This window comes from Tiliqua scincoides, chromosome 1 (genome assembly GCF_035046505.1).
Source record: "Tiliqua scincoides isolate rTilSci1 chromosome 1, rTilSci1.hap2, whole genome shotgun sequence".
Classification (NCBI taxonomy): Eukaryota; Metazoa; Chordata; class Lepidosauria; order Squamata; family Scincidae; genus Tiliqua; species Tiliqua scincoides.
The window spans coordinates 137,949,926-137,973,571 of record NC_089821.1 but is presented as its reverse complement, the minus strand read 5'-3'; the positions used below and the strand labels follow the sequence as shown (position 1 = coordinate 137,973,571).

Here is a 23,646-nt window from a genome sequence, read left to right as displayed (position 1 = left end):
CCAGTGACAAAAAGGCAAAACTATTGATTCATGACCAAGAATCCTTAAAGAAGGCTGTGAATAACAGCTGCTTTGTGAAATAGTAAGTAAATCCTCCTATTAAAATATAGGCATTTTTTAATTGGAGGAGAATACACATATTTGGGCACATTTCTAAGTGCGCGCATACATGCTTGCCGTGGGAATTTAGGATACATGAGCATGTATAGGGAACATTGAACTTCTGTATGATGTCAAGTAGAATCCACGATGCCTTTGAACAACATTAACTGGTTTCTCTGTGTATTAATCAGTTATACAAACTGACACTATTTGTGACTTTTGTGTGCCAGAGCTCTTGCGTAAGTTAGAACTGTTGAACATTAATAACTTTTACGTACCAGACAAAATGATGACATCTTCACCAGGCGATGGTATGGTCTTATTGTAACCACCCCAGCCTTTTGTCACGCCATCCCAAGACTCAGCCTGAGACCATCTCAAAACAGAAGGAAAAGAAGCAGGAGGAGGAGCTGGATCTAGGGGGGGAAAAGGTCATACTACTGCAAACAGTGCCACCCAAGTTCTTTAGAAGTAAGTACAGCCAAGGAATTTAAAGCAAGGTGCTCATCCTCATAAAAACCGACTAGTAGCAGTTGTAATTGTCAAGTTGATATATTGGTTTTAACCATCAAAATAATATTATACATATTGTTCACAGCAGCATGAAAAGTATTACAAATCATGGAGTTAGTCACAGATTTATCATGTTTTTCAAAGTAAAAGTAGATGCTTCTCATCCTATAACAAAATCATAGCTTGGGGCAACAATGAACTCACCCCCTCCCCAGTGATGCCTCTCCCAACTCTTCCATTTCAACAGCAAGGAAAATATTTGAATTTTCCATTATGATTTAAAAGATCAATACACTTTAAGTAAGTGAAAAAATGTAAGTTTTAACACCACAAAAAAGGTTTTAATTTAAAGAGGTTTCAGTCATTCAGTTTCAAAGTGTCCTAAAAAACAATTATTTTTTAAAAATGTGTCAGTTTAGCAAACTACTTTTTTTGCATTTCCATGTTGGTTTAACTTGGGTCTCGATCCTGTCAGAATTCCCTGCAGCTCTGATAGTGCCAATTAGAACCAATTGGGGAGAACAAGACTACAGAATACCTGGATACAATCTCTCTCCCTAACAAATAGGTGGCTGGTACCATCAGCAACTTCTTGCAGTGCTAACTGTACTTACAATGGTGAGCATTCATACAGAAGGGCAGGTACACAGCCCTGGATGGTGGGTTTTGCTTTTCTCAGCGACATTCTTCCCAGAGGGAGGGATATTTAGAAGAGTGTTTCCATGCACAGATCACCCTTACTGAATCAGGAGAATCATTTTTAGCAGGTCAAAAGTAAAGGAAAAGGTAGACAGTTACTGTTCTAAGAATATGCAAGCGCATATTACGATATTGCAATATTATGGTTAACAATAATCACAACATCCCTGAAAACAGAGTGCTAAAACCGGGAGAGTGGAGTATTTTTTAACCAATTTCACATACCTGGAACAGGTAGAGGACCTGTGTCTTCAGCTCTGAATGTCACTTCAATTAGGCCTCTGCCTGTAACTAAAATTAGAAGTTGGTAGTTTACAAACAGATCACAGAAACTAATGAATCAACACTGAACATGAATGCAACATGCTTCATTTCCCATTTCACCTTTCTGTTCATCCTCCAAAGTAATAATAAGGATTTCACTACATATCAAGAGCAGATGCATTGAAGGGTGCTGATTTTATAAATGCTCTCTCAGGGCCAACCTACACACAGTTGCAGTGATGTGGCGAGTCATATCTTTAAACAGGGGTCAGGCCCAACCTCATTTAGGCAGGAATTCTATACGTATTTTCCTGGGAATAAGTCCCATTGATCTCAGTGGGTCTTACTTCTGAGTAGACATGCATAGGATTGAGCTGTTGAAGTGTGCACCCATGTATGTAACTAATGGTCCTGCTGGTCCAGGGCAAAAAGGCACCTTTTAAAGTGGTAGTAGGAAGAAAGCACCTGTCTCTGTTCATCCCAGAATATTCTATAGCCCCCCCCCTTTACTTTTCAAGTTGTAAGCCTCTTTGGGACAGGGAACCATCCATTTATTTCTTTGAAACGTAAACTGTTTTGAAAACTTTTTTGTTGGAAAGTTATAAATATACAATAACAACAACCTCAAGAGCAAGTGTTTTTCAAAACTCAGGAGAAGCTTGGTTTGGGGGACGGGGGACGGATGCTGAACCATGTCCACACTTGCAGCTTTTCACCTAGCTGGCCTGGTGTCAGTCGGGGGGGGGGACGACTTCAGGGACCACAGAGGGGAAAGTGCTAGGTTGGGAAGAGTTCATCACCCATCTGCCTGTTCTCCTTTTTTATGCTTTAAATCATACCCAATGGCAATTTATACATGGTTGATTCAGGTTTGTATCTGAAGACGTGGATCACATCTTCCCATGTAGTTTGGACTTTATGCATATTATACTGAAGTGTGTTGGTAGCACTTCCCTTAGGAGGGAAAATAGCTGGGGGAAATTTAGCCACAAGAGAAGCACAGCTACAAAAGTTTGGAAGAGCACCCAAACTCAGAATTTCTGTCTCTGTCCCTTGAAATGGATTTGGTAGGGGGCATTCTCTTATTTGAAAATTTGGACAGTCCTCTGAAAACTCTGCATGTCAGGAAAATACACACATGTCACAATATGACTTGCATGTGAATCTCCGAAATAGACTCAGATTAGTTATCTATGCCTCCGTGGGTCACATGCAGTGCCATCCTACACGCATCTACTCAGAAGTTAAGTCGGTTGAGTTCAATGGAATTTATTTGCAGCCTTAGGCTAACTCTCCTAGACACATATCTGGAAGTAAGTCCCATTGAACCCAACTGGGTTTACTTTTGAGTAGAAATGCATAGGATTGCTCTGTTCATATCTCAATTTGTCAAAAGAAGGCAGACTCAAAGAAAAAAAAAATCTGATGCATGACAACTGGCATTAGTCAGCTTGCTCCCTTGTACCAGCTCTGGTTTTGTTTGTATCTAGGCTCACTGTTCAATTCTGAGAGTATACACAGTACTTGCCAAAGCGAATAAAGGATGAAGAATACAGAGCATTAAAACAGTCCCTGCTGCTCTCCATGGTGGCTTCCTTCAGATGCTCAACTTTCTGAATAACAATGTCTTTTTCTTTAACTGTGTCATTCAGGCTGAAGTAAAGGCTGTGTGAATTTAGGAGCACGCCTGTGAATGAGCTGGCATCTGATATGTTTTTATTGACATTAAATTTTGAGGTTTAATTCACTCCTGCCACTATCCGACAATTCACCCTAAAAGGCTTTTAACTGGCACAAAAGGAGAAGGTCAAAAGTAAGTTGACCTCTGACAGAATGTACAATTATTAGAGAAGGCCAGGACAAGAGCAGCTGCTGGAACCCCACCGGCACAGCAAAGTAGTTCCAAAAGTCTGGTTATTAATAATACACCCAGGTCCCCCCCTCCCTCCACCTCTACAAGGTCCCTTTAGTTTCTCTAAGAAGAATTATGGCCCTCCCTAGCAGCTGCAATAATTGTGTTCCTATTGTTGCACAGACCTCCTCCTGACCACCCCCTACAAGTGTCCATTGTTGAGATGGAGTCAAGTGATTATATGCTCTGGCTGATACGGTTTGGGCCCAGCTGCCTAACTGCTGACACACAAGCACTGAGAGGGCAGGGGACCCACGTCTGCAAGACGGGACTCTAACACGCCAAGTCCCTTTACATAAGTCACACAGGAACAAATGAGGCTTTATCAGTCCTGCTGACAGAGCAACCCTCCTCTTCCTTTGAAGTGCTGGCTGCTTATAGGCTCGTTCAGCTTTTCCTCTCCAGCCCAAGCAAACATCCTCCTTTTGATATGCTGCATGCTCATTATCTCTGCCCCATTTAATGATTTTTGATTGAAAGGTGGCATCTCAGTTGCCAAGAGAAGAGTTAAAGAGGCTCCACAGAATCAGGCCTACAAGAAAGGCTCTCCTTATGCAGTGGCCTAAATTTGGAATTTCTTAACAGCATGTTCTTGTTCTTTGTGGCAGATAAGGGCTGAGCGTGAAATTCTTAATTAAGCAGTAAATAGTGTAGGGGGTGTCAGCAGATGCATCTGTAGCCATGGAGACTGAGTCACATGAACATGAGAGCAGACACTAAACAGGAAGCCTGAGGCTTGGAAGTGAGTGACAGCTGAAGAATCCTACAAAGCTTGTAAACGGGATTAATTAGTTGACTAATTATTTCAGACCATTAATGTAACTCAAAAATAAAGCCAATTTCTTGTATCATAAGTGGAGATGTTCAGAGGATTATAACCCAACCTGCTCTCTTTTTTTGCAAAGAGTTCAATTACTTAGGCCAGAAGAAATATGGGGACACTGAAAGCCTGACTTCTCAAAGGCCACCATTCCTAATTTCCTCTCTCTTTTCTGCCCTAAAGGAGCCCCAGAGCTTGCATACTCTTCCTGACAGAAATCATGGGATGAAATTGGAGTTCAGTGTATGGCTGGAAATGCAACACAGGCTTTGTTTTAAATACAGCTGTACCCCACACCGTTTCTCTCCACACTATTGCAACTCCTGCAACTTTACAACTCTAAATTTCTATGGCTGCTGCAGCATCCCCATTTCTCCTCCAGGACTGCTTGCTCTTCATAAGGATTCATTGTTTTGGCATCCTGATAATTTGTGTAATTACTGCCGATGATGACTCCTTCCCAGGACTTTACCCACTGCTCCCCAAGTCCAAAAAGGTGTCAGAAGAGAACAGAAATAATGTCCACAATGTCTGTAGCATATAAGTGCACAAGGGGCTTGCTTAGTAATCTGCAGCCACCACTGCTCTTATCCTGCCCAGGAAATATCACAATTGTGCACAAGAGGCTGTAAACTTTCAAAAAGCAACGGGATCTACAAAAAGTCCCTGTACTATAGCATCCTGGTGCCATTCAGCGTCGATGGGACCATGATTTTTGATACAATTTTATACTTTAATTTCTTTTTTTCAAGTGGTCAGGCAATCAAAAACGTAACAGAGCTAAATAGTAACTATAGAATACCACTTCAGCCTTAATAGGCTTCCACAGGCCTAAGATAGTCCCTCATGTTCCAACCCTGCCAGCTGTGTGAGAGACTGTTGTCTGCTTAGGACATGGTGACAGAATGGTTGTCAAGGAACTACTTGCTTGCCTCATGGCACAGGCTGTTGTATGTGTGAAGTGGCTTCCTCATGATTCAGGCCTGTTTTAAGCTTGCCAGCCAAAGTCACCTTTTACAGGGAATTTCGCTGCAGTGGCTAAAATCTGCAGAGTGGGAGCCATGCAACACAAATAATGGTTCATTCAGAAAGTCAGTCACTTGTCACGTGTTCATCAGCTTTCCAAGTGTTGAGAAGTCCCAGGGCAGCACTAAAGGTATTTAGGGCCCAATCTTATCCAACATTTCAGTGCTAATGCAGCCACGCCAATGGGGCATGCGCTACATCTTGTGGTGGGGAGGCCTCCTCAACACAAGGGAAAGTTTGTTCCCTTACCTCAGGGCTGCATTGGCACTGGAAAGTTGGGTATGATTGAGCCCTTAGTTTCCTCTCTATGAGAGAGCATTTACAAAAACACATACAGAGCATGCTGGAAACAAAAGAACCCACAACAGGAAGCATATCTGCTCATACTTGTTAAGGAGGAGAGGAAATACCAGGAGGATTCCTTTCAACCTCTGGTGCTTCGTCTTGGAGAGGAGCTATGACTGAAAATTCCCACCATTGTCTAGGCTTGAGTAGAGTGGGCATGGAAAGACCCACTGCCTCGAAGGGACTCATCAGAAACAGAAATCTATTTATTTGCTCTTACCCAAATAGATTAACTTCCTTTGTTCCCTATTGAAAAACCAGTCGCAGCCCTTGTGATGCATATGCGAAGGATGTGACTGAAGTTGTGATCCTTGCTTTGTCCCACAGGTCACTGTGGCATTGATATGGGATGAGAGGGTTTCGTATTCCACCAGTAAATAATTCCCAGTTGCGAAGTTATCAAATGTAGCTATGTACTAAGGAGGAAAACAAAATAAACATGCATGCTCTTAAAAATCTGTTTTCAAATTTTGTTTGCAGCTTAGCAGAATACCTCAGAGATGACAAGCGAAAGCTGTACCAATTGCCACAGCATTTATTCACTCAGCCCACAATGCCCTCCCCAACCCCGCACTATTTCATCCAGGCTTCCCATATGCTGTTTTCCAGCTCAGAAATGGTGAACTTTATATTTTGCTCTCATGCTGCTCTTGACAAAATTGGTTCAGTCATCATTTCAAAAGCATTTTCTCATTAATAAAAGCACAAAATGCATGTACTGAAGAGGGGGGAAAGGCAGGCATTTTAGAACAAGGCAGAAGATCCTTACAATAGATGGCCCAGTGTGGCCCTCCACTCTTTCTATAGAAGTCTATGGGAGTGTCCCCGTCCTGTTCTGTTCCGTCCCGTCCCCCCCAAAAACAAACAGCAGTTAGGCTGATCTAGATCAGGACCATTGTGGGGTCATGTCCTACTCCCCTTCCCAAGATCCTGAGCTGGTTGCTATTGAATAGAAAGCCTAAAAGAACAGCAGGAATACTACTCCTAATCATGACCTTAACAAAGCATCTAGTTTGACCATGAAGGTTGTTTCCTGAGGATAAAAAATAACTTTGGCCCTGTGAAGATCCCAAATGGACTGCATATATTTATTTTATTTTTCAATTTTCTATACCACTTTTCCTCCAAGGAGCACAGGGTGGTGTACATGGTGCAAAGGGTGGTTCCCTCCTTTGGTCCTCACAATAACCCTGTGAGGTAGATGAGGCTGACACACAGTGACTGGACCAAGGTCACCCAGGAAGTTTCATGTTTAAGTAGGGTGTGAACCTGGATCTTCCAGGTCTAAGTCCAGCTCCCAAAACACTGCACCATCCTGGTTCTTCGTGCCCCAAATATGGTTCTATACATGCCCCACTCTGTGCCAGAACCACCCAACTAAAGAGCACCTTTTGTTAGTATTAAATATGAAATTATACCAAACTCTTAGCTCAGGAATGCTTTCTGTCCTTCCACAAATGCCAAAATTCACTCCCTGCACAAGAAAAACAAATACAGTATACCAATTCAGTTTATCAATGGGAGGGGGGATATCTTGTAGTACCTGCAGATTTTTACTGATCAGTGGACTGCCAAATGACAGAGTATAAGTTTCCTGATCCAAAAGAAGCACCATCCAGCCAAAGGCATTTGATAAAGTATCAGACACATAATTGACAGTGGTTGTCTTATTTCTACTATCGGTCACTTTTAAATGGTAAGGATGATACAATGGAGACTTTCTGGGGGGGAAAAAATAGAGAAACTTTCTGAATAACATTTCATTGTCTAACTGTTGCTGCTATTTTAGTGGGCCAATTGACCCATATTTGCCCCTACATCGTTTTTCATAGCCTTCGTTTAACATAAGTGGAGATGGTACAGGTAGCAAGTGTTGACTGTTAGAGTTGATTGTTAGCGCCAACTGAATTGGCTGACCTTTTTGCCACAAGCAGAGCCTGCAGACGTCATCATTTCCAGCACAGCTCATAATGAATAGGTAAGTCATTTGATCTGTTTTCCCATGTGCAAGGAGCTGCCACCATAGCCACAAAAACAAAACTTCCCATTGTAAACAGGGAGGTTGTGCAAGTTGGCCCTAAGGCAGAGAAACTTCCTGTCACAGAAGTCATTCCATAAAAGACACAAAACAATGAGATTTTTCAAGGCCCGAACCATGGATACAAAATTAGTCAAACTCACATTGTTGGGTCAAGCCCCAATATCTGAGAGGCCCACGTCTTTCCAATACCATTCTTACATCTCCCTCCCTCCACACACACACACCGAAAAACCAAAGGAAAGAAATGGACAGCCGAATCCTAACCAGTGCTGGGCGAAGCAGGGTCAGGTATCCAATGGGAAGGAGCAGGGTGGAGGTCTCCTCAAGGTAAGGGAACAAAAGTTCCCTTTATGTTTCCCAATATGCTGTGTTGAGCCCCAGCCTGCACAATGGGGCTACTTGGACCAGAGCCAACTAAATCACTGCAAAAAACCAAATAGCCCCATGTTGAGCTTTCAGACCCAGGAGGGGGAATAGGATTTGGTGTAAGCCAGCACCACCAATCCATCCCCCCTCCCAAGCCCTTCCCCATCCCCTTTCCACTTTCCTTCTAATTCCTGTGTGGCACAGCGGTAGCTTACCTGCTCCACTGGATGCAGAATCTGAAGGCAGCACCTCCCCACCAGTGCAGCCTACCCACTGGGTGTTATAAACATGCTTTATGGCACATTTGCAATACACTAAGTCACTGCAGAGGTCGCTGTGCCAGCGTAAAGTTAGGACTGCACCATCAGTGTGTGAAGTTACACCATCTATACTGCCAAACCAAAATGTTGCTTGAAAGTGTGAAAAGGCAACAATTCCCCCTGAAAAAGTGCTGTTAGATGAGAATCATATTCTCTTTCCAGACAATGGCTCTGCTTTTATACACTGTCACCCTAGCACCAAAACAGAACTACTATATTGCTAGCATAATTGAGCACTCCTGCAACCATAATTAGCACCATTTTAATTTGCCCTAAATAGCCAGTGATTTTCACTGTGCCCTAAATAGCCACCAATCTACCTCTCTTTAATGTTAATGGAGCAGAGTAGGGCATGAGTATTTGTAATTCGGAGGAGCTGAGGGAGTCTGCATGGATCATTAACACAAGAGAGCTTTCATTACCAAGGGGGGGGGGGGGGACTCTCTAGGATCTGCTCCTGTCTTTAATGCATAAGGAACCAGGAGGAGGCAACAGTCATAATGCAAAATTAACCCTCAAGTGGTTAAGAGTCTTTGCAAATTGTTCAGAACAAAAACAAAACAAAAACAACTCCAGGATGATTTATTGGCAATGCTATATTATTACAAGCAAGTAAGTTTCAATTAAGAAGCAATTTGCTTCCGAAATCTGGCAAGACTAGTGATGGCACTTCACAGCCTGAGTTACATTTTACCATCATGTTGGCATAAACCGTTATGTAATTTAGCTCAAGTGTAGTGTGTAGAACTACTGAACACGGAACTATTGAACATAAATGACCCACAAAGGATTTTGTTAACTCCAAGCAGAATAAATATTCAGCCTCCTGTTTATGTTTACTTACTTATCCTAAGGGTTCATATCAGTGTGTATAAGGCAAATACTGTGTTTAGCGGTTCTAAACATTTTCTGTTATGTGCTTTTGTGAAATAATCTCTAATTATCTGTCTCTAGAAAATAAAGCAGTATTTTTTTTTTTGAAAGCTGACAGAACAGTGCTGTTCAAATGGGTATCACTACCACAGTGTATTGTTTCATAAATGGGAAGCTAGCTCAATATTTCGGTACATCATCCCTCTCCACTGATCCAGTTACACGTAGAGGAACTGTGCACATAGAACATGTGCTTCTCCATCTTGATTCTGCTGCACATGGCTGCTGCCATCACTCTTTGGGGCTAGGATCAAACACTTGCCCACAGAACTGTCCCTAGAAGGGTGAAGCAGGCTCACCTGTATTATTTAGACTGTGCCTTCAGTGCACATGGCACCATAAAGACGTACATGGCAATGCAAACTGATCCTGATGTTGTAAGCATTCCACCACGGAACGCTCAACATATTGAGTTCCCGTGTTTAGAGGTCTGCAAGCAGGACTAAAACAAGGCCAAACGTGGCTGCAGAAGTTTTTACATTTGCAAGTAAACTGTCTGCAAATTTTCTTTGCCATTCAAGCCTTTGCAAGCAGGCAGTGGTCACTAAGGTTTGACTTTTTGTAGCTATCGGAGTCTTGGAGACAAATCAACCTGATGGTCTGCAAATGTTTTGCAGACATTCCCTTGGATTGTGCACAAATATTCAACTTGGCTGCAGGTCAAACTCTTGCAGGTATTCCATGGAGTGCCTTCCATGGAGTGGATCTTGAGGCAGTGCTGCTCTGTGCATGTTCACAAACAGTCTAATCAACTCATGAAATCTACATATCAGATCAGAAATCCTGTCAATCTGTAATATGAGAGTGCCCAAGTAATGAGTGAAACTTAAGAAACAGGAGAGACTTACAGGCCAATAGACATACGGTGAAAAGTAATATTTCCATAACAAACACTGCCGCTGACAGCTCGACTGGCATTGACACTTGCCATGCAGGAAGCTGGAAGTGTATCCACTGAAGGAAGGAGATGACTGCCCTCCTGTCCTGTGACAGAGCCATCTAGATCTTTGAGAATGGCAGAATGAAGAAATGGGAACAATATCCAGTTTGGCGCACTGAGCAGTAGCACTCGTTCTATTCTTACTGTAAATCCACCTGAGGAAAGGAGGAGATCAGTTTCCTAAATGAGGAAATGATAGCTTATAAAATCCCATCCAATTAAAAAAGAAGAGATCTTGTGAGAGATCACACTATTACAGTTTATTATCTGGAACTGATTACTAATTTAACAGCAGTTCCAAAAATACACATTGCTTTGGACTGGAAATCTCCAGCACCTCCACCCATTAATAGCCTACTATAAACATAGTTAGAACACGACTTTCTTAAATCACTAGTGCAACACTATTCACTCATTATTTTCCCCACATTCTGCATTAGGATAGAAAGACTAGCTTACCCTGACCTTGGTCACAGCCAGAACAGGTGGCAATTGCAGTGCAATTGTGAATGTCAAAGTTCATAAAGGTTGTATTAGAAATCAACAACTCCTGCCTTTTGGGAGTTTTTAGCCCCATCAGCATACAGTTGAGATACTGCAAAAACAGTGTAAGAAGAGACACATTAAGAATGTGAGGAGAATCAAGATGTAGGACTTCTATGAGTGGAAATCAACAGAGGTTCATGTGATACATTGACACAATGAAGTGATATGGGGTTAAATCAGACATGATGGTAGCTGGTCCATGTACTTAAACACACATTTTCCAATTACACAGAGAAATAAACACCAAAGGTTCTGGTGAGAAATGCAGGACAATCCCCATGCCCCTAGATTCTCTTTTTGTGGTCCATCCCCCTCCAATGCTTGGAGGGCAGGGCTGAAGGGAGGGAAACAGTGGATATAGGGATAGCTCTCCACTTCTGGCATTCTGACATAGCCCATTTCTAAAATCAGGAGGTTGCACATACACATCATGGCTTGTAACCCGTAATGGATTTTTCCTCCAGAAACTTGTCCAATCCCCTTTTAAAGGCATCCAGGCCAGATGCCGTCACCACATCCTGTGGCAAGGAGTTCCACAGACCGACCACACACTGAGTAAAGAAATTTTCTTTTGTCTGTCCTAACTCTCCCAACACTCAATTTTTGTGGATGTCCCCTGATTCTGGTGTTATGTGAGAGTGTAAAGAGCATCTCTCTATCCACTTTATCCATCCCATGCATAGTTTTGTATGTCTAGAACTTTCAGCCTAGAAAAGAGGCGCCTGAGGGGGGACATGATTGTCCCCCCTCAGACGCCTCTTTTCTAGGCTGAAGAGGCCCAAACGCTGTAGCCTTTCCTCATAAGGAAGGTGCCCCAGCCCAGTAATCATCTTAGTCGCTCTCTTTTGCACCTTTTCCATTTCAACTATGTCCTTTTTGAGATGTGGCGACCAGAACTGGACACAATACTCCAGGTGTGGCCTTACCATAGATTTGCACAACGGCGTTACAATATTAGCCATTTTGTTCTCAATACCTTTTCTAATGATCCCAAGCATAGAATTGGCCTTCTTCACTGCCACCACACATCAGGTCGACACTTTCATCAACCTATCCACCACCACCCCAAGATCTCACTCCTGATCTGACACAGACAGCTCAGAACCCATTAGCCTATATGTGAAGTTTTTATTTTTTGCCCCAATGTGCATGACTTTACACTTACTGACATTGAAGCACATCTGCCATTTTGCTGCCCATTCTGCCAGTCTGGAGAGATCCTTCTGGAGCTCCTCACAATCACTTCTGGTCTTCACCACTCAGAAAAGTTTGGTGTCATCTGCAAACTTTGCCACCTCACTGCTCAACCCTGTCTCCAGGACATTTATGAAGAGGTTGAAAAGCACCGGTCCCAGGACAGATTCTTGGAGCACACTGCTTTTCACCTCTCTCCATTGTGAAAATTGCCCATTGACACCCACTCTTTGTTTCCTGGACCTCAACCAGGTCTCAATCCAGGAGAGGACCTGCCCTCTAATTCCCTGACTGCGGAGTTTTCTCAGTAGCCTTGGTGAGGGACCGTGTCGAACGCCTTCTGAAAGTCCAGATATATAACGTCCATGGGTTCTCCCGCCTAGACATGCCTGTTGACCTTGTCAAAGAATTCTAAAAGGCTTGTGAGGCAAGACTTACCTTTACAGAAGCCATGCTGATTCTCCCTCAGCAAGGCCTCTTCGTCTATGTGTTTTGAGATTCTATCTTTGATGAGACATTCCATCTTTCTATGTGATGGGGGCAGGTCAAAGTTTTTTCCCGTTTTCAACACTCTTGTTATTGACAGTTTCAACAACAACACACAGAGATCTGGTGCTATCATCCCTAGGTTCGGCCTTAGTTCAATCCTGCTGAAAACCTTGGTCTCAGAAGTGCTAAATATTCATAATAAAATGCATGGATGCAGAACCCTGGAGAATTCTGTTCTTAGTTGGTTGTCTTCCTGTCTGTCAGGATCCGTGTCCAGTGTTTCCACATGAAGAACGTCCTTCTATGCTCTCCCTCTCCCAGTCTTTCAGGTTCTCAGGTTACAGTCTGAGATTATTGCTCATCATGAGAGCTGGGCAGGAATTTTTTGCTGTAAACCAAGATAGCTGTGGGTGGCAATTTTTTCACCTACCCCAGACTGGCAAGGGAGGGACGGTGTGTTCAGTAGGCTTCATGTTTAAAAAATTGGTCCCTTGTGTTTAAAAAAGTGGCCCAAGGTGAACCCAAACCGCAGTCTGGTGTCTTCATTGGGGGTAAATTATCATTGGGGGTAAAAAGATCCCCAGCCAGATGCTGGGGAGTGACAGCAAGATGCAAGTATCTTGTTGTCTTGTGTGCTCCTTAAGGCATCTGGTGGCCACTGAGAGATTCAGGAAGGTGGACTAGATAGGCTTTTGGCTTGACCCAGAGGGGCTCTTCTTATGTTCCCTATTGAGGTCTCTGCTTTTCTCTCACTACCTACACTCATCAAATCCCATGATTTTTCAGTACTACCTGTACACTTACAACCCCCATCCCCAACTGTGCCACTGTACTCCAGCCCTTCTATCCAGCTCTGCATTTCTGCCTACCTGTTATATCCACTTGGATGCTGCATCTTACACAAACAAGTCTCTCTTCTCCTTATCCACTGACAGCAGTACATTTGGAATATTAACAGTTAAGACCGGTATGCCAACAGTGGACCCTCCTGGGCAGAACTAACCTGCCGCTATTCTTCATGCTCATATCTCTGGATTAAGATGGCTGTAATGCCTTGTACATGGGGTTGAATTTGAAGCTTGATGATCATCTGAAATACAGGTGCCATCCGCTGATGGGAGCAGAACTTGCCAATCCCTTAACAACTTCACTTGCTACCAGCCCATTTCTGAGCACAATTCAAAGTGTTGGGGCTTCCCTAGGTGGCTTAGGGCACAGGTACCTGAAGGACAACTTCCTTCCACATGACCCTGCCTAAAGAATAAGGCAAGTGTGCATCTCTGATGGCCCTTCACTCTGAACGCCTCTGAGGTCTGGGTGGCAATCAGAAAGAGAAAAATCACTCCCACCTCTTTCACAAGTCTGTTTATCCTTTGCCTGTGTGCGCGTGTATAGTTGGACCCCAGTATTTTCAGGGATTGAGTTCCTGAACCCTATGCAGATTCCAGGGTCCCAGTTTAAATGTTCTTTTAAATACAAAAAAAGCATGCAAAAATTGAGTTTCTTACCTTTGCGTGGCAAAACTTTCCAAGCCATTTCCAAACCTCTCTGGCTAAAAATTGCTCTAAAGACTTTATTTCAGGTCTCCCAATGTCGCCCCAGAATGCGTTGGTATAGAGCCACACTGCATTCAGTCTCTAGATGGGGCTGAATGCAGTGGAAATGAATGAAATTATTCCAATCCTTTCCATTCAGCGCCAACTTCTATGTATTCTGTGCTGTGTGTATTCTGGGGCAACACAGGGCCCAATCCTATCCAAATTTCCAGTGCTGTTGCAGTCGTGCCAATGGGGCATGTAATGCAGCATGCATTCGGGGGGTGGTGGTTGCAGAGGCCTCTTCAAGGTAAGGGAATGTTTGTTCATTTACCTCAGGGCTGCTCTGCAGCTGCATCGGCACTGGAAAGTTGGATAGGATTGAGCCCACAGTGAGTCAAATTCAGGGATGCCAGATCCATGGATGCTGGGGTCGGACGGACTGGTACTTTTAAACATTCATCAGCTTATTCTCCTTGATGCAGAAGATGGACAAGCCTGGGTCAAGTCAGAACAAAGAGGAGTCAGAAGCTCTGTTGTGCAAGAGGCCTTGACACCACACTGCAGGAGCAATATGCTTGGTAGACTCCTAGTTTGGACCAAATAACTGAAAGTGTTCTGCATTCCTCAACTTTTGAAACAACTTTTCCAACAACTGTTACCCTGCACATGCTTGATCTTGTCTGATCTCAGAAGCTAAGCAGGGTCAGGCCTGGTTAGTACTTGGATGGGAGACCGCCTGGGAATACTGGGTGCTGTAGGCTTATACCATAGTCTTTTGAGACTGAAGGTTGCCAACCAACAACATCAGGTTGTAAGAGCATTTTTTCTTTAACAACCCAAACACAGCAGTAATGCAATCTAATATTGCTTGCTTTGAATCTTTGATTTCTGAGTTTTGCAATAGATTAATTGCTCGTATTAATGTTATTTTAATACACTATAATCTGTTCTCCTGTAACAAGGTTGTTGCATTCCAAAGAAATCTCTCATTATCAAAGATCACATTAATAAAACAATCATTGCAATGGAGAAAAGGGGTTAGGAGCTAGAGAGTTTCAGACTCTCAACAGCAAAGTTATTTTTCCTGAAAGAATTTCAATAATAAAAGTGGGTGTTGTTGTTGTTTTTTAAAATAACTATAAGGATGATAGAGGCTTGATGAAGGAAGTGGAGAAGGAGATGGGAGTTGCCAAGTTATGGTGCACTTATATATGTTTCAGAAGGACAAATAAAGACAAATTTCAGCCCAGTAGCATGAACTATTATTCCACACGGCCTTTTGTTTCTTTGAATATATCTAGCTCCTGCTCAAGAGTAACACCTTCCTTTTCCTATCACTATCATTTGCACAGTAATTCTTACACAACATTCTTATCAGCATTACCAATCATTGTTATAACAATGAACAAAAATGAAATAAGATGGCTAAAAAAAACAGAAAATCAAAACAAAGTTCAGCACAATCACCAACAGTAAACTAAAGAACACAAATACCAACTGAACAGCCAGCCAGTCAGCCAAGCTGTGCTGCTGTATGTTCAAGTGCTGCACACACAACAGCTTTTTTCCTATGCATGAAGTGCAAGTTCCTGATCGGGATCTCTATTACAATCAATAGCAATCCATGTTAGCAAGTTATATTCCCCAATTAATTTATTGTATAATATCCAATCTGTGTTATGAAAAATCCATAAGGAGACATGCCTATATCTTACAAGGTATTTCTCTAATCATCTGAAAGAAAATGTTTAATTAGTTTTGTTTTTCTCCCCCTACTTTTCCCCAAATGTTCGATTTTCCACAGGAAAACATGGTACAAAAATTCCTTTAAAAAAGAACCCTGGGAAAACACAGGTGGTTTGTCTGTTTTTTAGAAACTATATAATATATGCTATTTTGGTTGGCAACCTTCAGTCTCGAAAGACTATGGTATAAGCCTCCAGCACCCAGTATTCCCAGGCGGTCTCCCATCCAAGTACTAACCAGGCCTGACCCTGCTTAGCTTCCGAGATCAGACAAGATCGGGCACATGCAGGGTAACAGTTGGAGCTGGAGCTATATTAGGGCTATATTAGAGCTATATTATATAAAATATGCTATTTTACAGCCTTCATATCTCTACACTTAACTCAATGCAAGCTTTTTTTCCCCTAGTGTTATTCTATGAAGTCCAGAATCCTTGTTTTTAAGTATGATAATTTTCTCACCTTCACCAGCACGTGCAAAATGGGCAGCCTGATTCTAATGAAATTCCCCTGTGCCGAAGCAGCAGCACCAGCACAGCTTGCGCTGCATCTTGCAGGCTCAAGGGCTTCTCAAGGTAAGGGAACATTTGTCCCCTTGCCCCAGGGAAACCCCAGCCTAGCCAGTGGGTCTACTCAGACCTGTGCCTGCTAAATCACTGGCAAAAGCTGGTTCGGTGTCAGAGGATCTTGCCCAAGAAGGGGAATAGGATATGGCGCATACCAGCATCGATCATCCTGCTCCCCTTCTAGGCACAGTCTGCCCACCCTCTCCACTTTCACCTGTCCTGTTATGCTCCCTCCCCACGCCTCTCCACCACCTGGTGCTTACCTGCTCCAGCGCATGTCAAGGCCTCCACTGGCAGGCCGTCACAGGCCTTTTCATTGGTGCTGCTGTCTTCTGCACTGTGCTTTACAGCATGTTCGTGACAGCGTACACCAGTGGAACAGCTGCTCCACTGGCATAAATTGAGCATAGGATTGCACTGTTAGAGGAAATAAGGAATACTATGCCGTCTGTGGTGCTATTCTTAAGCAAAAGTGCACTTATATGACATTAAAACTTTAAGAGTAGGTAATTTTCTCAGTGATCTTAATGGAAGCTTTCCCCCCACCCGCCACCCCCCGTGCAGTGGGTCCTGAATCAGTTCAAGCACAGAACCAACAACTGGTTTAAAGGCATCTTTTCAAAACAAAAGGGTTAGCAGAATAGAAGATTTAGCTTTCCTGTTAAATTAATGTCATAAAGTTTTAATTGATGTTAAAGAGACATCATTATTAAAGAACAGAGTTACATAAATTAAGATGTAAATTATGACAAGCAGACTCTTTATCATGAGATAATCAAAGATAATCACACCCCTGGGGTGCTGTGATGAACAAGGCAGTTCAGTGCCTCAAAATCTTTTAACAAGTATGGGGAAAAAAAATCTCATGTGCTGTTCATTCTTACAACAGCAAAACAAAATAAAACAAATACTATACCAGTTTTCCACGTCAGGATCCTAAGTTCACTATGCATGCTGTTTGGTCCCCATCCTCCATCATCATCATCATGAGTCCTTTGCTTGCACTCACGTTCGTGTAAACAGCGCACAAACTCTCCTGTCACACGACCCAAGCCTGATGATATTTCTACACCAGCTACACCCTTGGCGCTCTCTTGGTTCCCATCCCCCTTTCCTAGTTTCCCAAACACACAAACGCACGCACAAAATATATAGGAAAATGAAAGACTTCCCTCAATCTTCCCCTTCTTTCATAGCAGTTGTACTTATTGATGGTATCCTATAACTAATCCCTTTACTGTAGAGTACAAGTAATCATAAAAACAGAATGACATCATAGCTGCTCAGCCAATGGCTACAGGCAAAGTTTAGGTAACTGGCTTCTATCCTATTATATCTACATTTGTTAATCTTCAGCTGCACAAGCAGATGCCCAAAGAGGCTATTTGGAGGATTGGGCCACTAAGGGATGTCTGATAATGAAATGGGCTGGTTATATTATACTAAGATGGGCAAGCTCCCTCACTTGATCCAGGATCGGACTTGCCCCCTCAAGAACCCATCACCACTTCTATCCACTATGCTTATCTAGCCTGGCTTAGCAGGATCAATTTCAAGCATGTCTAAGGCTGTCTCTCCTTTAGTGACTGGAACAGGAACCAGGCAGTGGCATTCCCACGGGGAGGGGGGGGAGTTATATTTTGCAAGATGCCTCAATGCACCCTGTAAGCTGCCCTTCCTCCTCACTGTTGGCCATTCCAAGTGGCAAGAACAGTACGGAGGAAATATCTCTGCATTGATCTCACCGCCAAGAATGGCTCCGGTGGCAAGAGAGAGGGGCAGCTTACAGGGCACACTGAGGTGTCGTGCAAAACTTAGCACTTTGTCCTCCCTCTGGGAATGCCACTGATGCCAGGTACCTTGGAGGAAAGCTACATTTCATAGTCCTGGAGCTTAAGGTGCAAACATTCCAGGTGCCAGGAAGGAGGCCATTGAGGCCTCTAAATCAGAGGTGCCCAAATTTTTTGGCAGGAGGGCCACATCATCTCTCTGACACTGTGTCAGGGGCTGGGGGGGGAGAATTAATTTACATTTCAAATTTGAATAAACTTACATAAATGAATATATTAGAGATGGAACTTATATAAATGAATGGTCTTACAATAGCTCCAGGCCTATAAAAGGCCTTGCACAAAGCAAGGTCAGCCTTTCCTTTGCTGCTGCTGCATCACAGATGTGAAACAGCAAGTAGTGGAGGGCGCCCTCGTCCCGCAGCTCACGCAAGAGGTCGAACAGTTGGCTGTCACGCTGCGAGCAGTTACATCAGGCCAGTGCAGGCTCCAGCAAGTCTCCGAAAGGCCAGAGGCTCATTGGAGACTGGGGGCTCCCTGAGGGCCAGATTGGGAGTCCTTGAGGGTCACAAGTGGCCCCAGGACCAGGGTTTGGGCACCCCTGCTCTAAATACTCTAAATACTGCTCTAAACATACTTACTGCTGTTATTGCTGCAGTCACTGTTTAGGCTAGGCTAGGCCAGGTCAAGCCAGGCAGAATGGTGATGCAGCAGCATGAGAGAGGTTCCTGGTGGGACTATGACTGAACCTGAACTGTCAGTGAGACTGCATTTGGAATATAGCTTCTCATGGGTACCCTACCCAGCAGTATAAAATAGAATTTAGGAAATGACACTCCTCCTATAATAAACGTCTCCTGCTTTTTATATATGACATGAAAATATTTACATAATCTTGTTCTTGAAATTCTAGTGAAGAAGAAGAATGCAACTTAACTTGCTGGGCAACTGTATCTGTACAATGTTGGCAGATCATTGTATAGCATCTTCCCTGCATATCCTGTTCGTGACTAACACAAAACATATCCACTACTTTTGACCGTACATTTGCTTGACTGTTGCTACTCAGTTGAATAAAAATCAGATAAAAATGGCTTTGCAAAATGGACAGTGGACAGGGAATTCAGTACAGCACAATAAATAGTTAACAGTCAGCAGTACATAGTGTTCCTCAGCTTCAAAGCAGTGGATAAAGATGAATAGATAAACCCTCACTATGCCACAGGGAAGTATTTTTGTTTTGCAGATTTAAAAACAAAGAGAAAAAAACAAAGAGACAAAGGGATTAAAACATTGCCAGAGAAATGCAGGAAGAAGGATAACCAAGAAGACAACTCAAACAGACTCTCTAGGCAGGAATGAAGTACACCCTTCAGAACAATGGCATTCTGAGGAGGGACTTCTGCAGTTGTAGTTGAAGGACTACATTGTCCCCAGGAAGTGAAACATGCCTGAGAGCCCAATCCTAAATTCAACGCACTGGCTTATCTCTGGCATTCACTGTCTGTCGCATGCACTGTCACAAATGTGCCTTATGGCCATAAGGCACATTTGTGAGCTCTAATGTCGGGTGAGCACCCGTGGTTGGCCAGCGCTGGCCGGCACTGAGCTAGCACCAGGCAGGTGCCTGGTCTCCACCGCTCGTCGGTCACACTGACTGCCAAGCAGCGGAAAGGAAAGCGGGGGTGGGGGAGGTGGGGAGGAGGCGTTCCGGGGAGGGGGGAGGCAAGCGGAGGCCAGGGAGAGGGTGGGGGAGGCGTGTCGGGGGAGGCAGCGGGGAGGGAGGGAGGGGGGACCGAGGGAGCAACACTCCACCACATCCTCAGACTTCGCCTCAGGCTCAGCGCCTGACGTGACGGCTCTTATCTCACCGCCAACCTTTTGGTCAGCGGTGAATTGAGTAGCCCCACTGCAGGGCTACTCCTTTTACTCGAGGGAAGGGGACAAAAGTCCCCTTCTCCCAAGGTGCCACCCACAGCTACCATGGGCGCACAGGATGCAGTGGCAGGACTGGGCTGTCAATCTGGCATGAAAAATTACATACGGAAATGTTTTCAAAGGGTGTTGTTGCTACAAATTCTACACCTTAAAGTAGCAGCACTCATTTTTAGAGTATTCTCTACCAGCAAAGTAAAAATAGTTGAAATGCTTCTCTAGTAAATAGCATAGCAATGATATCATACCAATGTCATCTGGATCAGTACTAGCGATGCTTTCATTTAAATTAAAAAGAGAAGACTGGCTCTTCCTTAGAGTTGTTGGAAACGTGGAGCCTGAGAATGACCCAGAGAAACCAGCCCAATATTTCCGAGAGAAGCTGTGCTTTTAACTGCATTATTTTTGGTTCTTCAGTATTGCTTTCTTAAAGGTCATGCGCCTCTAAGTGCATGGAACAATTTGAAGTCTTTACCTTTACATGGCCAATTAATAAGCTGTTTGCAACAGAGGTGTTTCCAAGGCTTTCCATAATGTCAATTCCAAAGTCTTTGCAGGAACAAATGTGGAAGGTCTGAAGCTGTAAGTTGCTGCTGCTAGTAACCTGTTGGAAATATTTTTAAAGTATTACAATATTGTAAAAGGAGTTAAGAAGTGAATAAGTGAATATGGCGTGCCTGTGTAACTTACAGTCATCAGATCAGATCGTCCTTGTATTTGTATTTTAAAAAATACACGCTTGTAACAAAAACTTGGAGCGCTTACAAGGAAGATTAAAAATAAATACAGTGAAAAACCAATAATGGCAGAAGCTAATACAGCAGCTGCCTCAATAATTAAGGAATTTACAAATCACCTAAAACATAACTTTTAAAAGGCATTTTTCTTACAGTCCAATCCTAATTAAACACTGCGCCAGCGAAAAGCACATTCTGCTGACACGCTGTTGCAAAAGTGAAGCACTTTGTAACAGCGCTAGTAGCCAGTGCACTAGGAGGCCGGAGCCTTCCTCTGCAAGCCAACAGCCAACAGGACACCCAGTGGACCAGGTAAGTCCACTACAGGGGAGGTCAGGGGGATGGGGAGGAGATGTGGCAGGTGGGTTGGTGGATTAGGCCCAGGACAAGGGGCAGGTACACACCATATCCTAACCCCCTTTCCAGGTTTGATTCACCTGCACTAATCAGCTTGGACTTGCACCAGTGATATCGCTGGTGTAGGTTTGAGTTGACCCATTGAGGCTTCTGGGGCTTAATGTTCCCTTACCCCGAGAAGACCTCCAGCTGCCAAAATTCCCCCATGTGACCAAACATAGTCTGGGCTGAGGCTGCTGCACTGTGTGGGGATTTAGAAAGAATTGGGCTGTTATATCTCATTACTTGAAACTGTTTACATAGTTTGTCTTAGGTGCATACAGTCATATGTATAGTATAGTCAGTGTACAGAAGACCTTGAACAGAACTTGTTAACACTTGTGTATAGTATACCTTGAACGGAGCATGTGAATATATGAATATGAATATAATTCACATGTTCCGTTCAATGTATCTACAGCAGAATGCACAATCTGTACTCTTAATTTTTAAGGAATCCAATCCTTAGGGTAACATTTAGAATTTATGTACAATCAGACACCAAGAAAACATAACCATGCATATGGACTCCTATGCACACAACTAAGAGCCCAATTCTAGCCAACTTTCCAGTGCAGCCATACCAACTCCATGCAGGCATGGAGGCCTCATCAAACAAAAGAAATATTTGTTCCCTTACCTCGAAGCTGCAATGCAGCTGCGTCAGCACTGGAAAGTTGAATAGGATTGAACTGTGAATGCAGAAATTCAAGGTTTGATTCTCAAGACCTTATGCTGCCAGAGGTACTCCACTAGGCTTATCATTATGTTCCCTTTTCTAGCCCTAAAAATCTATGCTATGAGATATGTACAGTTAGTTGGAGCCATTGGCATTATGGTGATTTAAAAAACTCACAAAAAAATAAATTAAAGTAAAAACAATACCTGAACTCCACCTTGGCACTGCCAAGCCGTGAAGGTTTGCAGCATGACAGGGGCTGTATCATTTGCTCTTTGAGGATGATACTCTGGATATAATAGGAGTCCATATCTGTTCAGATTGAAACAAAAGATAATAAAAAAATAGGATGGAATTTTTTTTCCCCCCAACACACTAGGCCAAGCAACTGCATTCGATAACAGCCATCCTCTCTATTGTGATACAATACTTAGGATAACAGAGTCCAGAGTAAACAACAACGATCACAGCATGTATGCATAGACAACATCTCACAAAATCAGCTGCTACAATAGAATAGATCCTATAAAGATAACTGCAAACCACATCGAGGCAGCACTGCTTTCCTTTATTATACCCTGGGGAAGGAGAGTTCAGTAGATGCATTTGACCCCATAGGAATGAGACTGTGGTGGAGGAAATTACCAAGTGAATGGAGTCAAGAAAAGCAGCAGATAGTCAGGAAACTGGATGGTAAACAATGCCAAAAAGGGGACTATGTGCAAAATCTTTGTGAAATGGCTTTTTGCAGCAGGTTGAACAAAAGCGCTTGAACATCAGGAGGGATCCAGCACTTGCAACACACAGTTTTTCTACCAGGAAATAAAACTTGAATCATCAAAAAGACACAATGTCTCTTAATATAGCAGCTTGCTGCAGATGACTGTGGCATCTGAGGCTCATAGATGAAAAAGGCAACAAAATTCAATAAATCATTCCCTCCAATACTGATTGTGGATGGTCGAGTGGTTTGCAGTTCGGAAGTGAACAAGACCACCCAAAAATAATGATTCATGCATACACAGGAATACACTCTAGATAGGCATAACTATATTTGTTTGCAAATTAAAAGAAATTGTTTTCTGCCCCCAAATGGTCCAACAATACTCTGTGCTCAGTGGCTTCAAGCACTTAGGGAATGTTGATAGTTGAAGATAGGAAAATAGAGGGTGGAATTGGTCTGCTGGAACCCTTAACAGCTTATAGCAGTGATTTTCAACCGATGTGTCATGAAAGGTCTGCAGGTATGCTGCAGAAATTTGGAGCACAGCGGTTGAAAATCACTTTAAAAACTCTTCTGGGATCTGCAGCTCTGTTTTTAGGGCAACTGCCTGTAGTAACGAATTGTTTGTCTGTGAACTGACAGACAATTCACTACTACAGACAGTTGCCCAGGAAACAGAGCTGCAGAACCTGCAGGGTCTCCCAGAAGCCAGAAGTGACATCACAAGAGTTGAAGACCATAGAGATTAGTGTGCAGCGAGAAGAGAAACATTGAAAATTGCTGGCTTACAGTATCCTAGAGAAGGGATTAGTGTCAAAGTATGCATGTTATAAGATCAGTGCTGGTGTCAGGTTGCTGGGGGCCCTGGAGAAAAATTCTGCACTGGGCCCCACTGAAATGGAATCTATTGCCCACCCCCTAAATACACATTGAGCACTGTTACTGCTCTTACTAAAGCTTCAGGAGTTCATCCAGCCAGGTGGATGCTTTCATTGGGATGGGCCTTTGGTCAGAGCTCTATCTCAA

The 23,646-nt window shown here is 43.3% G+C and overlaps 1 protein-coding gene and 2 pseudogenes across 1 annotated transcript in view; 1 reads left to right on the top strand and 2 right to left on the bottom strand.

Moving 5' to 3' along the window:
* PKHD1 (PKHD1 ciliary IPT domain containing fibrocystin/polyductin) overlaps positions 1-23,646 on the bottom strand; it is a 239,695-nt gene that overhangs the window by 27,466 nt on the left and 188,583 nt on the right. The window contains exons 40-47 of the mRNA XM_066622360.1: positions 22,103-22,208; positions 20,566-20,688; positions 10,741-10,876; positions 10,190-10,436; positions 7,225-7,402; positions 5,902-6,097; positions 1,540-1,605; positions 381-518 (exon numbers count right to left, since the gene is read on the bottom strand). Coding sequence (XP_066478457.1) covers positions 381-518; positions 1,540-1,605; positions 5,902-6,097; positions 7,225-7,402; positions 10,190-10,436; positions 10,741-10,876; positions 20,566-20,688; positions 22,103-22,208 — 1,190 coding nt within the window. The remainder of the gene's footprint in view (positions 1-380; positions 519-1,539; positions 1,606-5,901; positions 6,098-7,224; positions 7,403-10,189; positions 10,437-10,740; positions 10,877-20,565; positions 20,689-22,102; positions 22,209-23,646) is intronic.
* LOC136637211 (5S ribosomal RNA) lies at positions 14,693-14,809 on the top strand (annotated as a pseudogene).
* Positions 15,983-16,099, bottom strand: LOC136636987 (5S ribosomal RNA; annotated as a pseudogene).